Source organism: Bombus flavifrons, chromosome 4 (genome assembly GCF_040668555.2).
Source record: "Bombus flavifrons isolate JBK064 chromosome 4, iyBomFlav1_principal, whole genome shotgun sequence".
Classification (NCBI taxonomy): domain Eukaryota; kingdom Metazoa; phylum Arthropoda; class Insecta; order Hymenoptera; family Apidae; genus Bombus; species Bombus flavifrons.
The window spans coordinates 424,645-439,386 of record NC_138445.1 but is presented as its reverse complement, the minus strand read 5'-3'; the positions used below and the strand labels follow the sequence as shown (position 1 = coordinate 439,386).

Genomic DNA, 14,742 nt, shown 5'->3' with positions numbered 1-14,742 from the left:
CTTTATCTTTATTTACATTTAGAGGAGTTATATCGATTGAAATGTTTAATAGTAATTAATTAATTATTTTGATGAACGTTTATTTTACTGAAATATAAATGTATATAATATTTATAATCTTTTGCAACAAAAAAGTTTAGAAGAGAATATTTCTTATTCCAAGTTATTTCTTCCCAATATTTTTTATTTCAAAAGAAAATATTGTACAATTCGTTGTGTAATTATATTTTATTATAGTTTTTCTTCTTTTTTTTTATTTAAGCTTCTATATCATATAATACAACATATTATCAATATTCCTACGTCTTATTTCAAAATTTATACCAATCTTTAGAGGAAATAATTATCGATTTAGATTAAAAACAACAAAATTATAACTTGATTCAATTCAAATTATTTAAATATAAAAATGATTTTTAATTCGCCGGTAAGACCATATATTCATAACAAACGTGAATTATTTCAAAATGCAGGCAGTATTTTATATTCAGATGCTGATTATTATACAATGTAAGTGAGAATTATGAGCAATATATAGTTCTTTATAATCAAAAAATCACAGACAAAATAAGATTGGGGATCGAAGATTCCAATGAATAAAAATGTTCATAGTACCTCTATATCTACTGGTCTTACCCCTACTCTTTATCCGATTTCAGACGAATAGAATAAGGTCTATTCAAAAGGCGGCTAAGAAGTATCCAATCAAATGTTGCGTAGTATCGTTATGTTCAGGACGTCGCTCACAGAACCAAGATGGCATCCGAAACTGGTGCAAGTATCGTGTCAAACGAACGATGTGATGTAAATAATACGATTCAGCAAGTATTTGACCCATTACAAGCAGAAACAAACAGTGTAAAAGTGTCGAGAACAACGTGGAATAGTGTTATCAAAGAGACAAACGAATTTTCGGACGATTTCGCTCTACATTCAATTAGGACGCCCACGATTTTCTCTACAGCGTCATCGTTTAATACAAACACGGAAGGGAACGAATTACGAAGAAACGTGAATTTCATGAGCTCTTCTGGTGATGTGGAGGAACGTATTAGTTTTAAAATTCCCATTAATACTGAATTACGTACGCCTTCCTTGGAATCGCACAGCATGTCCAATCAAAGGAATGATCTGGATACTGTTACCTGTATTTCTGAACAACCAGACGGTAATATCATATTTAACTTTATTTGATGTTATACAAATACATGAACTGATATATTGATTTTATTTAAAAAATTGATATACTAAAAAGGGTCGTGTGATGTAAAAATCGTGTTGATATTTATGTCAGTGAAACTATTGTTTATAGTTATTTTAATAGGTTATTACGACAGTGTAAAAAAAAGAGTAAATATTTATATATAACTGTAATTGATTTAATAATATTTATTAATAAGTATTAGATACTAAAAATACATATTTGTTGTATGACATAAAATATATTTTTATTATACTTTATGAAAACAAAACATTTATTTTTCTACATAAAAGATAAACATAAATGTATTAAATTATTAATCAAATTAAAAGATTAAGTTTATATTATAAAATAAATATTATGTGTATGTGTGTATTATAGGGAATCCAGATCATTGTAACAATGAATTAGTGAAAACTTTAATTGATCCAGTTCAGCATGCTATTCATGTATGTATATTTGTTTATATTTATGAAATTTATACGGAAGTAATAAACAACAAAGCTTTTTGAGTTGTTATTAATCAGAATTTATAATTATTTATTAGGTTGACTTAGCATGTAGTAAAGATACAACAGTATCTGGTGGACTACACACATTGTCAACAAAGTTAGAAGGATGTGTAAATTTTGAACATGGTAATACACCTCAGTTAGGGGAAAGCCCTCAAAGTAATGGTGAAGTAATCAGTAGCCCAAGAAGTCCGGACTATCCTCCAAGAGTTTCTGATAGCCCAAACAGTCCAAATACAACACTTCCTAGTAGTATGACATCGCCAATTATGACCTCGACTGTTGTAATGGATACAGCAAAGTACGACTCGGAGAACAGAAGTAATTTAACTGCTAAAGTTTGTAAAAATCTTTCTTACTCATTTTGTGGACAATTAGAGAAAGTTGAAGAAGTTCCTGTTACGCAAATGAAATCAATCGTAGAAGAAAAAACAGATACTGAGATGGGTACAATTCACAGGGATGTAAAATTAGAGCTTATTGAAGTAAAAACAGAATTGACAGATTCTCAAGAGCAATTAGGTATAATTAAATCAGATTGGACTGGTGATAGCATAGCTACAACAATAGTTGGTCGAACAGATGCTGCATTGTCTCATGATAAATCAATAAATTGTATTGGCACTACTTCTTCGAGTTCCCATTCTAAATCAAGAGAGAAACGAAGTAAAGAACATAGTGAACGACGTTATTGCTCACGATGTTATAAACGTAGTAAAATAAAACGAGCAAATATTGGGGTACAATGTAAACGAGATCGTAGTATAGTTTCATTAAGCAGTAAACCAATGTCTCATCCATTTTCAAAATCTATAAATGAAAATCTCAGGTTAAATTTGCAAACAAAAAATTATAAAATGCTTCACAATACACCAGTTAAAAGTGAGTTATTAGAAGGCCTAAAGTACAAGAAATTCATTCACATAGAGACTTATCCTAATGGTGGTGCAACTGTTGTGCATATGTATCAAGATGAAATTGATACATTATCTCATGAACAACTAGAAGAATTAGCTCAAGAATATTTTAAAGTACGTAATATAAATACGAGTTAAAAAGTTATATTAATAATAATTGAAAATTGCTAATATAAATTAATATAATTGTCTAAAATAATTGCATTTTAATATTACTTCAATAAAATAACATATGATTGGTTAATATGGTCTATTAAAATTGATTTTAAATGATGCAGAAAATATGAACTAATATAAGTTGTACGTTATATAACGTAACAAAATGTAAATAAAAGAATTCAATATTATAGGTAGTTTTTGGAGAGGATGAAAATGGTAATGCGTATCATGTTATGGGAATAGTGCACAATGCTGCAGCATATCTTCCTGATCTTTTGGATTACATGGCAGATAATTATCCTACATTGACTGTTAAAAATGGTGTATTAGGGAGAAGCAGTGATATAGAAACTACAACTATGGTACAGTACAAAGAACAAGTGTGTAAAGCTTATAGTAATGGTACTGTTAGATATGGACCTCTCCACCAAATAAGTCTTGTAGGAACTGTTCATGAAGAAGTTGGCGGATATTTCCCAGATCTTCTACAGAAATTAGAAGAAAATACATTTTTAAAATTGGTAAATATTGGTTCCATATTTTAAACGAAATAAATAATTAGATTTATTAGAGAAATAGAATATATTTTTTTTTATTGTTTACATATGTAGTTTTTGGAAAACATGGTTTCAAATATAAAATTACTAACTTTATTCTTATGTTATTCTATATAAAGTTATGTTGTATAACATTGATATTATAATTATTTTACAACAATCTGTACAGCAATTACGAGTATACTGATATATTTTTGATATATGATTATATTGGTAATCTGTGATCTGTATGAAGCTGTGATCTGTATTATAGATAGTTATAAATAAGTAAATGATACAAAGATGAAAACATTTATTGATTATTTTAATTTTTCTTTAAAAGTATTGGTCATTATCCGTGAATTTATAAACTGGTACAAAAAGCAATTTTTGATTCTTTACTAGATGTATGTGAAGATATAAATGTATAAAATTTTAAATATGTTTAATATCCCCAATATACATTAGTACATGCTCACAAATTTTTCTTGATTTAATAATACATATTTTTATTAAATGTAGGCTATAGATATATAGCATGGGGCATTTGATTCTGAAATATTAGTTTGTTTCTTTCTATATTGTACATTATAATATAAATTTAAAAATATCCTAAAAATTTTGATGTATCAACATAATGGAGTGCCAATATACTTTATTTGTAGGGACACATTAAAATAATTATTTATTTCAGCTTATATTGAAAGAATAAATCATATAAATATACATAGAATTAAGCCAAGAGATAAAATTTTCATTTAAAAAAAGCTAGAAATCCGAAAAATTATAATATATAATAACTTACATTATAGATTAAATGTAGTAGGAACTATTTACAATAATTCTCAATGAAGCATTGATAGATATTACTCAATCATAGAACAGCCAAAAAAGAATATTTTGTTAGAAAAGAAAAGACAAGAAATGCATATTTCCACAAAAGATGAATTTATGTTTACATACATAACTTATTAAGTCCTGACGTTTTTATTTTAGACTATGCCTTGGGGTCCATTATCTATTGTAAAGATGGATACTCCTGAAGAATCAAATGATGGTCCAATTTTATGGATCAGACCAGGTGAACAATTAGTTCCAACAGCCGATATAAATAAAAGTCCTTATAAACGGCGCAGAACGGGCATTAATGAGTTACGAAATCTACAGTATTTGCCACGCCTTAGTGAAGCTCGTGAATATATGTTTGAAGACCGTACCAAGGCACATGCTGATCATGTTGGTCATGGATTAGATAGGATGACAACAGCAGCAGTTGGTATATTGAAAGCTGTTCATGGTGGACAACCATCGGAATATAATAGAATTACGAAAGATGTTGTAGCTTTCTACGCTGGCGATTTTCCTGAACTAGTCGAAAAATTACAATTAGATCTTCATGAACCACCGATATCACAATGTGTACAATGGGTTGAAGACGCCAAATTAAATCAATTACGTAGACAGGGTATTCGTTATGCTAGAATAAATTTGTATGATAATGATATTTACTTTTTACCGCGTAATATAATTCATCAGTTTAGAACGGTTTCCGCAGTTTCAAGTATAGCATGGCACGTTAGATTAAAACAGTATTATCAAGAATCACAACACAATTCAAATGTTAGGCATGGACGTGTTGGAAACGAGCACCGTATAAAGGAGAAGAAGCCACTGGAAACTGTGAATATAGGAGACGAACAAAAAGAAAATACAAATCGTCAACGTGTAGAACAAAAACATTCTGTTGATTCGCTGGAAGAGAAAAAAGCAAAGGAAAGAGCTGCTGAATATCAAGGGAATTTAAAGAAATCAGATCATCATGGAAAACGTAAAGAAGATCGTAAGAGCAGAGACCATACAAGACATTCTTCCATTTCAAGTAAGAGGAAAGATTCTATAGAGAATAATGATAATTGTTCCGATTTTTTTAATAATAAGCCTGCAAAAACTAGTACAATAGAACAAAAACAAAACAATGGAAAGAGAGATGATAAGAGATCTGAAAGGAGACACGAAGATCGTCGTCGATCTAATGAAAAATCCAGTCATCATTCACACAGTAGTGGCAGTAGCAGCAGCAGCAGCAGCAGTAGCAGTAGTCATTGTGGGGAGAAGAAAAAATATGATTGTAGTAGTCATAAATTAGATCATAATCGAAGTCATCACAGTCGATCCAGTACTAATACTACATCGAATAAGGAAAGCATTTCAAATATCACAGAATCTAAATCGGCGAATAAATTCAATATTTCGGGATCTTCGTCGAAAGAAGGTAAGAGACGATTGTGCCCGCCAGATGTTTGTTTAGAACATGAAAATTCTGATTGTAACACCGTTATTCTCGAGCCAACTGTGTTAACGCAACGACAGTTAATAGCGACAACTTACGCAACAGAAGTTGTTGACAAAGCTTTAGAAATTGCAATATATAAATCAAAGACTGACGTAGAGGAAGTCTGTCAATCTTTACGGACCGGTGTTGCAGAAGCTTCCAAAGAAATTCTGGAAAAAATTCATAAGGAAAGTTTTGAAATCGCTGAACAGAAGTACAAGGATGATAAGACAAAAATAGAACTATATTGTCAATTGTTGGAGATGGAAACTACATTGGCATTCACATCGAAAATGGAATGTGCAACTGAAAATGCAATAAAAGCGCTAATCGAAACGGCTGAAGATGAAGCAAAGGAAAGATCAAAAAATGAAAAAGTTTGTATATTAACCAGTGGTAACACGTGTGAAGAAAATTCATTACCAACGGCGAAAATAACAAATTCTTCCTCAATAATCTCTACGTCTCCGTTAACAGAATCCGAAAGGCATAATAATAGGAACGTTAGCAGCGATGAAAATCCATCTAAATTAACACCCGAGGCGCATGCAGCATACCCAGAATCTAGAAGGAAGCATAGAGATGATAAAAGTTCTAGAAATCAGCGGCATAAAGACAGAAGAGATCGAGATAGGCGTGACAGAGATCACAAGAGACATCATCATCGAAGTCCTTCGTGTAATAAATCGGAGAATAAAGCAGTAGAAACTACTAGCAAAGAAGATTCATTGAAAATTATCTCACTGCCCAAAGATTGTAACATTTCTAGTAAAAGTATCGACCGAACGGATAGTAAAGACGGCGATAGGAAATTGGAAAAAAGGAGGGACGGGCACCACAGTCATGGAAGGGATGGACAGAAAAGATCATCCAGCAGTCGTTCATCGAAGGATGATGCAGCATCGAGTCGTTCTCATTCATCGAGTTCAAATCACAAAAGAAAGTCGAGTTCGTCCGAAGAACATAAGGAGCAAAAGAAAACGTGTACAGTAAAAGACGTCACAACAGCAACGACAGAGGAGAGTACTCTCGACACAACATTAAGTCTGATAACAGTGACAACAGTGGCTCAGACAACAACGACAAATACCGTCGTATCGACGTGAAAAGGTGAAAATTATCTTAAGCTATAGTACAATCTGCTTACTAGACATAACAGTCCGCACGGTCGAGCTCATATGCCGATAATATTATGTGTGTGGATTCTAACTGATTTGGATATAGTACATTTGTATTGTACGACCGGATTTACAGAAATATGAGACGCTTACCAAAATAAGAAGTATCATAAAAATATATCAGACGTCATCAAAGTAGAAATAATTGCTACATTTTACGCAAAGACCAGTTAGAATTATTACTAATTGAAAATTTGCTACGTCATCATTTCCATGCAATTCTACATGCCTTAGTCCTAGCAAGAAAATTGAAACTGTAAAAGTAGTATTATCGTTTAAAAGCACTTTCCAAAATTAAATCGCAAAAATTATTTTACTATAAAATCCTTGAGCGTCTCATATACTGTTGAGAGTGAAAAGAAGATTAAATAAATATTTATAGAATAGGTGACCAATATGATATATGTACAAAAGAAATTTGTACAAATTTGTGATCAGAAATTCGATCGACACGTTAGTGCCGTACATTGTACATAGATTAATACATTGCTCTATTCGAAGATTTGTGCAACAAATCTTATCTGAACTGTAAACATATGTACATATAAATGTATGTACGTATGTGCGTGTGAGGACTACGCGCATGTTTATGTGTGTGGGTGTGTGTATGTGTATGATTTTGTGCATGTTTATATGCACATACTGCATGTACAGTTGCATGCGCTTATATGCGTGCATACGTGTATATGTGTATGTGCGGGCGCGTACGTGCGTGTGTATATGTATATATGAATAGTTGGAAAAGAAGATAGAAATGTAAATTATTTATAGTTACATTGAACATTCTCTACAAGTTGAAGATATTGATTTACTTTAAAATTTTACTTTCCTTGTTTAAACAGATATATTAAAGAGTGAAACTTGATAACCGGTCTAAGGAAATGATTGTTCTAACTTGTAAATTACTTAAAATTCATTTTAATGATAAAAAGAGAAACTATATCTTATGTAGTGGTTATTAAATGAAAAAAATATAACGTTCTACCAAAAGCTGTACATTAACAAAATTACACGCGTATTTTTATGTCTCTGTCACGATAAGTCTAATTATCGTAATATATTGCCGGCGAAACTATGTTAAGTGCTAGTTTTTTATATTTAAAGAATTTTTATTTATGCGACAAACTCGACGAAGATGAGCTTGGATAACATGCTCGATGTGTATGTATAAGTAGTCTTACTGTGTCATATACATGCAAATAATATTTAGTTTAATTAATGATTAACAATTGATACAGCGAACTGTTGCAACAACAAATTCATAATATACTTTCCGCACTCGGTTAAATGTATACAAAAAAGAACTTGCCTTTCTGGGTAAAGTGCCGGTAAATGACCGTGTAGATTTGTGCATACAGAACATTATTTAACAGTAGAAACTGTTGTAAGAAATCAATATTCGTACAAGTTAATATATTCTGTTCTACAAAAATTATAATTGGCCTATTTAACTTTATTTATGTCTGGAATTAAAAATGATTTATATAGATATTAACTTTTGGAAAATTTCAGTTTACACTTAGTACTGATAAAGCAGTAGAAAACAAAAGAACGTTCGTATGATTTGTATATTCTTCTCGGATAAAGAAATTCTTTTCATTAAAATAATAAATTTTCTACAAAATAGCATTCTACTTTAACAAATTTTACAATCATTATTGTTATAAGTATAACATCTGCATCATTCAATGATCATGTTTGCATATCCTTTTGTTTTATTTAATTTTGAATTTTCTCTAAATTTCAAAGAAGTATTCTATTTAATCGTTGAATACTGCAGAATTTTCGATCGCTACTTTCATTTGCAAACTTTATTTTCCAGTAAAACATAAAAAAGAACAATATTATGCAATATATTTTACTAGTGTTTCTTTAAATAATTTCAAATGCATTGTCTGGAATTGGGTTGTAATACTTATGAAACAAAATCTATCGAGTAAAATCTTAAAATTTCAAATACATCATATTTTATGAAATATCTAGAGTAGTTTGTGTATATGTTATCTTTAAGATACTTTACACTATAAAGAGTCTGCCGTTTATGATAACAAACATATTATTTTGTAATATTCCTTTATGTTCTTTCTCGTTCTTTTATTTTTCACATATCAGTGTGTACAGTACTGATTATGTTATTATTTCAAAGCTACATATTGCGAATATTTTCTTTAATTTTAAGTTATTTGATATCATCTTACATGTATTGCAGTATGAATAATAATATTAGTAACATTTACACATCGGTTATTATTAAGAATATCACATTAAGTTATATATATATTTATATAATATGCTAAATTCATACACGTAATATTAATGTACTAGTTTGTTTTCAAAAAATCTCAGATTTTAAGATCCTCAGACTCTAACATTAAAAATATTTTTTACATGCTTGTGTCATGTGGTGATTTTTTTGTTATATTCTTATTTAAGTTTAATATTGAACGATTTCAATTGTTTTGCAACGCACCTATGTCGAGTCACAATTATAATATATAACAATAAATTTTTATGTTACAAAACATCTAATAGTTCTCTAGTGTTGAATTACAGCAGCATTTAGTCATGTTTTTTATATTACGTTTTACAAACAGTATTTTATTAATGCTTTAGAGATACATCAACAATGTTTTTCAAACCCTATTTACTGATGACTCCTTTAAATAATTTTATTAGAATAATATTATAGATAAGAAAGACGTAACAAACATAAAAGACACAAGTCAGAAGAAGTAAATAGTTCCATCGACTTTATAATATTTTGTTCTTTTCCAATTAGTCGTAAATGAAATTATTTTATTTACAGATATATAGAATAACTTGTAATTAACATTATATTTCTTCTCATTTCTTTTCATGCTTTAATTTATGTAAGTGTATCTAAGTATCTATACCACTGACAGGCATATAAAAAGTAATTTATAGTAATTATTATAAAAAGAATGACTACAAAACATTCTATTGATCCCACACTAATTAAATTTCCATAAATAAAATTTATGGAAGAATTTTGAGAATCTGTATTATATACAGGGTATTACAGAACATGTGGGAGCCACTTTGGGAGCTGATTGTACACCCAAAAGAAAAAGAAACCCGTGCGGACATACGAACTATCTGTCTTTGTTTATCAGATAGAACGAACTTTATTTTGATTTTGTGTTATCTAATTACCTTTATAGAAGATGCTAAAAATCAGCACCTTGCATTTCAAGGCAAGCCAGTAGACGTCTTGTCATGGATTTGGATGCACTCTGAATGGTTCCTGATGCTTTCTCCAATTTGTTGAGAAGCTTAGTTCTGAACTCTAGTATTTCAACATTTTTAATAGAGTTTACTCTGGTTACAAAATTCGTTCTATCTTATAAACAAAGACAGACGGAGCATACATATATATGAATGTTTTTCATTGTTTTTACATGTATAATCGGTTCTTGAAGCGGGTCCTGCATGTTCTGTACCACTCTGTATATTATCAACATAATAATTGGACCGAAAAGAAACTGAAAACAAATTATTGTTCGTTTTGCTATGCTTTATGTTATTACACGTACTAAAGGAAAACTTGTTAAAGGCGTACTTAATCTATAGTCGTCTTTCAAATTGGACCAAATTGAAATAACAACAAAATATTTACTTCACTCTGTCATAAATTATTAGATATTTGTAAATAATTGCAAAAGTCTTCTCACTTGTATGTATTATAGCGATTTTGTTGCACTGCAAGTACTTTATTGTATCGACGATTACATTTTTGCATTTATAAGAACGAAATATTTACAAATATAGAAAGTGCACATTGTCGAGATAATTATAATTTAGATTAGTTTAAACTTTGGTGCAGAGTAACTACAAAAGGATGAAGATGCGATGTTTGTTTAAGAGGTATGTTACATTTCATTATTGAATTATTTTTAAAATACAGGTTCTTATATTAACATGATTTATCAATATCAGTTAAATTTAAATACTTTCATATATAGTTTTAGATAATGTATAATCATGTATATAATACTATATGATATACATATATATAAATAATAATTATTTTCACAAAAAGCACTTTAAAGTTTATACCTATTAGTTTATATTTTATAAACACTCGTTAATAATCAAGTCTTATTTTGTTTCGGGGAAAGATTTTTATGTTTCGTGAAATATATAACAAGATTTATACGTATAGCATCGAATTGATGCATGTACTTACAATATACATGTATGTATTTGGTTTTACAAAAGAGAGAAGACTTTTACGATTGTGTCCAAATGAAGAAGCTTCGTATAAAATGAAACGACACAGGTGCTAAACATAAAATATTGTCGACTTTGAGGTGCCTTTAGTCTATTCGTCATAAATCACTATGGTTAAACAATTTATAGACGTTACTATTATTTTCACTGGGTAGAGGATAAATATAGGATACACAGCTCTGATCCCATTTAATTGCACTTAATTTTGTTTCTAAATTGACTTTATTTTGAGAACGAGTGGGTGGAGAAGGTAACCGGAAATACATACGTATAAATGATTCTCTTTATGTCGATATATGTACAGTAATCATCATCGATGTAAATACACGTAAGAGAGAAACACGATATCCAAGTTTGTTTTATACGAAAGGAGTTGCTTGTAAGATCAAGCTATCCATAGTATATTTATCGATAAATTTGTATTACATTACAATAATACAGATACAATGTTGAAAAAGTACGAAGTAAAATAAATGTTGATACTTAACAGAGAGAAATATAGTTTATTTTAATATTTAAATATTATTAAAAATTAGTTCGATAAAACACTGAATTGAGATGCGATAGGATGTTAGTTATTTCTTTTAAGAAGAAAATAGTAGAAATCGAATACACTGAGGTATTATTGAATGCAATAGCCTACATTATTCAATCTCTTATTTTATCTAAGATGTAATGTACCGATTGTGAGATTATTAGGATGCCGTCAGACAATCAATAATATCGTCAACATTAGAAGGTTCTCAAGGAAAATGCGGTTTGTTAATAAATATTGACAATATTGTATTGGCAATATACATATATATATTGATCCTTTTAGTCGAGAACCTTGAAATATTGACAATATACATACATATACGTATACATATTGATAGACTAACGGCACCCTTATGGGATTATCAAGTATAGTGAAAAAGTTTAATCGAATGTTATTTCAATTATAATTCAATATTTATAAGTTTCTAATCATTCTTCCTTCAAATATTTCTTCCTTAACGGTGTTACTTCTCTTCTGAATACAATATTGAATAAGTTGATACTCTATTATCTATATTCGCTATTTATCTGGAACAAAAGATTTCATGATGTACACGTAATTATACAGCGTATAGTGTATGTATATGTAGGTAAATATGTAGGTTATATTTCATTGCCCTCTTAATACATACGTGTACGATATACATTGTATAAACATAATTATCTAGGATGGTATCATTATTTTTAATCAATTTCATTTACCTATAATTTCCAAAATGTACTTTTGAAATTGAAATTTGGTATTTTCATTTGTCTGGTCTACCTATCTGTTATAAAGGCATTATTAATTCCCTTTTAACCGTAAGTTATTACGGGAAACCAATTGGTTGTTAAAATCAATGAATATTAAAATCTGTAGTCATTTCTTTTCATAAACGTGTTTCAGTTTCTTGGATACATGATTTCTACTACATTATTTACTAGGAAATTCTTTAGTTGTTAAAAAATATACTACTACGAAACTACTACTACTCTCGCGAAACGAACACACATACATACATATATCTCTTATTATACAAATTATGAAGATGCACATAATGGCAGCTGAAAGGATTGATCGAAAGGTCTGAGAATATACGGAATTGAATTAATCTGTATATGTGTAAATATCTAATGACTTTTACGTGACATAAATACATGTATGGTTAAAGAACGATACAAGAGTTAGAGATACACACTTGTAAAGAAATCGGTACAGGGGATATACACAATAGTTAACTAAACACGCTATTATACACAATATAATTATATTATGTTAATCATGTAAAAACTGTACAAAATTATGAATATAGTAGTATGTAGTTTTACATATTATACTTATCACATATGTAGAATTCATTTCACATCGAGTTTTTAAAGAAGAAAAATAAATTACTTTTGGTCAACCATACTGCGATTTATTATTTGAAAAATATGGTATGCCTTGTTCAGCTGGAAACGCTCAAATATCTCGAAAAATATGAATGATACGAAAAAATGTTCCAGACAGAAGCCCCGCTGCTTAGGTTGACCTCCTCTTGTTCGTGTAAGGAGGGTTTGCTCGTGTGCAGGGGCATTTTGGACGATTTTTAATTGTTAATAACTAAAAAACAAAGTCGAAAACGCAATTTTTAATTTTTGATTTCCGTCTCATAAATGTCCTGACACTTGTAGCCGATCACCCTGTATAGTAATAATATAATAATAATTTCGAAGTCTTTCAATTAATAAACTAATGAAAAGAAGTTTTTCTTTTTTTTTCTTAGTTTCTACGATTTTATGTTAGGAAAACATGATATCATAGGAGATGGCACAATTTCAGTGTGAAATTCTTGGCCCGTCCAAAATATTTTTCGACCGACTTTGCGAGTTTGTATCAGGAGAACATAACAGCACAAAAGGTGACACAATTTCGGCGGTTCTTGAAAATGACCTCATATTCCAGGTATCGTCAAAATTCCAAGAAAAGACGTCATATTGCTATACCTGTCAAAATTTCAAGAAATGTCCTCAAATTCTCAGAATTTTTGAGTGTTTACATACATTAGCTTTTTTATTTACATTTTCGAAATTTTTTAATTATTTGACGTTTCCTTTACTTTAACTTGTGAAAATAATAAGAGAGTAAAATGAAGCGGAATGGACGAAGTTAAGGATCAATGATAGGACATTCGAATTCGCTTTAAAAAACCTGTTTATTCATTGGATTTAAAAAATTATACAATAATCTTGACAATTACTATTAATTCAATAGTGACTAACGTACCTAACTATCTGCATTACGTAGAACATATTAAGAAATACAGCTTAATTCTGGTTTTAATCACGTATAATTTATACTTATTTTTACAATATAATAATTGTGCAAGCATGTCTTTATACTTATAAATTAATAGTTGCGTTTCATGTCATATTTCAGGAATTAATAATTTATAGCACTTGTTATAATATAAATACAATTGTAAATCCAAAACATAGTTACAAAACACGGAATGTAATGAAGTATAGCTAATTACAACTATTTAGAATTAACTACAACTACTTTTATCGACGTGATAAAAGTTCTGTTGTAGTTTCTGATGTTGCAGCAAAAGTAAACCTGCAACACACAAAAGAAATATTAATTTCATTTATCTTACAGTATAAAAAATGAAATGTAAGAATATGATAATCATTTTTGAATAATATTAATTAAAAATAAATTCATTTGACGCTATAAAGACTGCTGAAAGTATGTAACAGATTCACCTATACTACTTAATCAAGGTACTCCTCGATCGCATGCAATTCAATGAAAAATAAAAAATATCGACTGGTAGCTATAGGTTTCAATTTAGTTTAAATGTCGCGTACTTCAGTTTATCCAAGATATTAAGGATCGTAGTTGACAAAAAGATTCGAATAAAATCTCGTTCATTAATCTAAATTATTGCAAGACAATTTTCAATTTGAAACACGTGGAAAAGTATGTAAACGGGAGAATGCGAGCGGGAAGCGAGCGAACACTTGTCTGAATTAATTTTTACAGTAAACTTTAATTTAACGTTAATTGGTAAATGCATTCTATGTAAAAATGTTACGTATAAGCAATTAAATTTCAAAAAATGTGATATGTGTTTTAGATCTTTAAAAATGTTTTA

General features: G+C 29.5%; 1 protein-coding gene across 1 annotated transcript; it reads left to right on the top strand.

Moving 5' to 3' along the window:
• The first annotated feature begins 756 nt into the window (after positions 1-756).
• On the top strand, positions 757-11,583 carry LOC138178730 (uncharacterized). The gene is made up of 5 exons (XM_069110911.1): positions 757-1,168; positions 1,583-1,650; positions 1,749-2,744; positions 2,981-3,310; positions 4,322-11,583. Exons 1-5 carry the CDS (start codon positions 757-759, stop codon positions 6,761-6,763), a joined length of 4,248 nt encoding a protein of 1,415 aa, XP_068967012.1. The 3' UTR covers positions 6,764-11,583.
• Positions 11,584-14,742: the final 3,159 nt, after the last annotated feature.

Bases quoted from the DNA above. Each gene is read 5' to 3' on its own strand.
- LOC138178730 (XM_069110911.1), top strand. From the start codon at position 757: ATGGCATCCGAAACTGGTGCAAGTATCGTGTCAAACGAACGATGTGAT. The intron at 2,745-2,980 runs GTACGTAATATA...TCAATATTATAG, and splicing joins TAGCTCAAGAATATTTTAAA to GTAGTTTTTGGAGAGGATGA. The intron at 3,311-4,321 runs GTAAATATTGGT...TTTTTATTTTAG, and splicing joins AAAATACATTTTTAAAATTG to ACTATGCCTTGGGGTCCATT.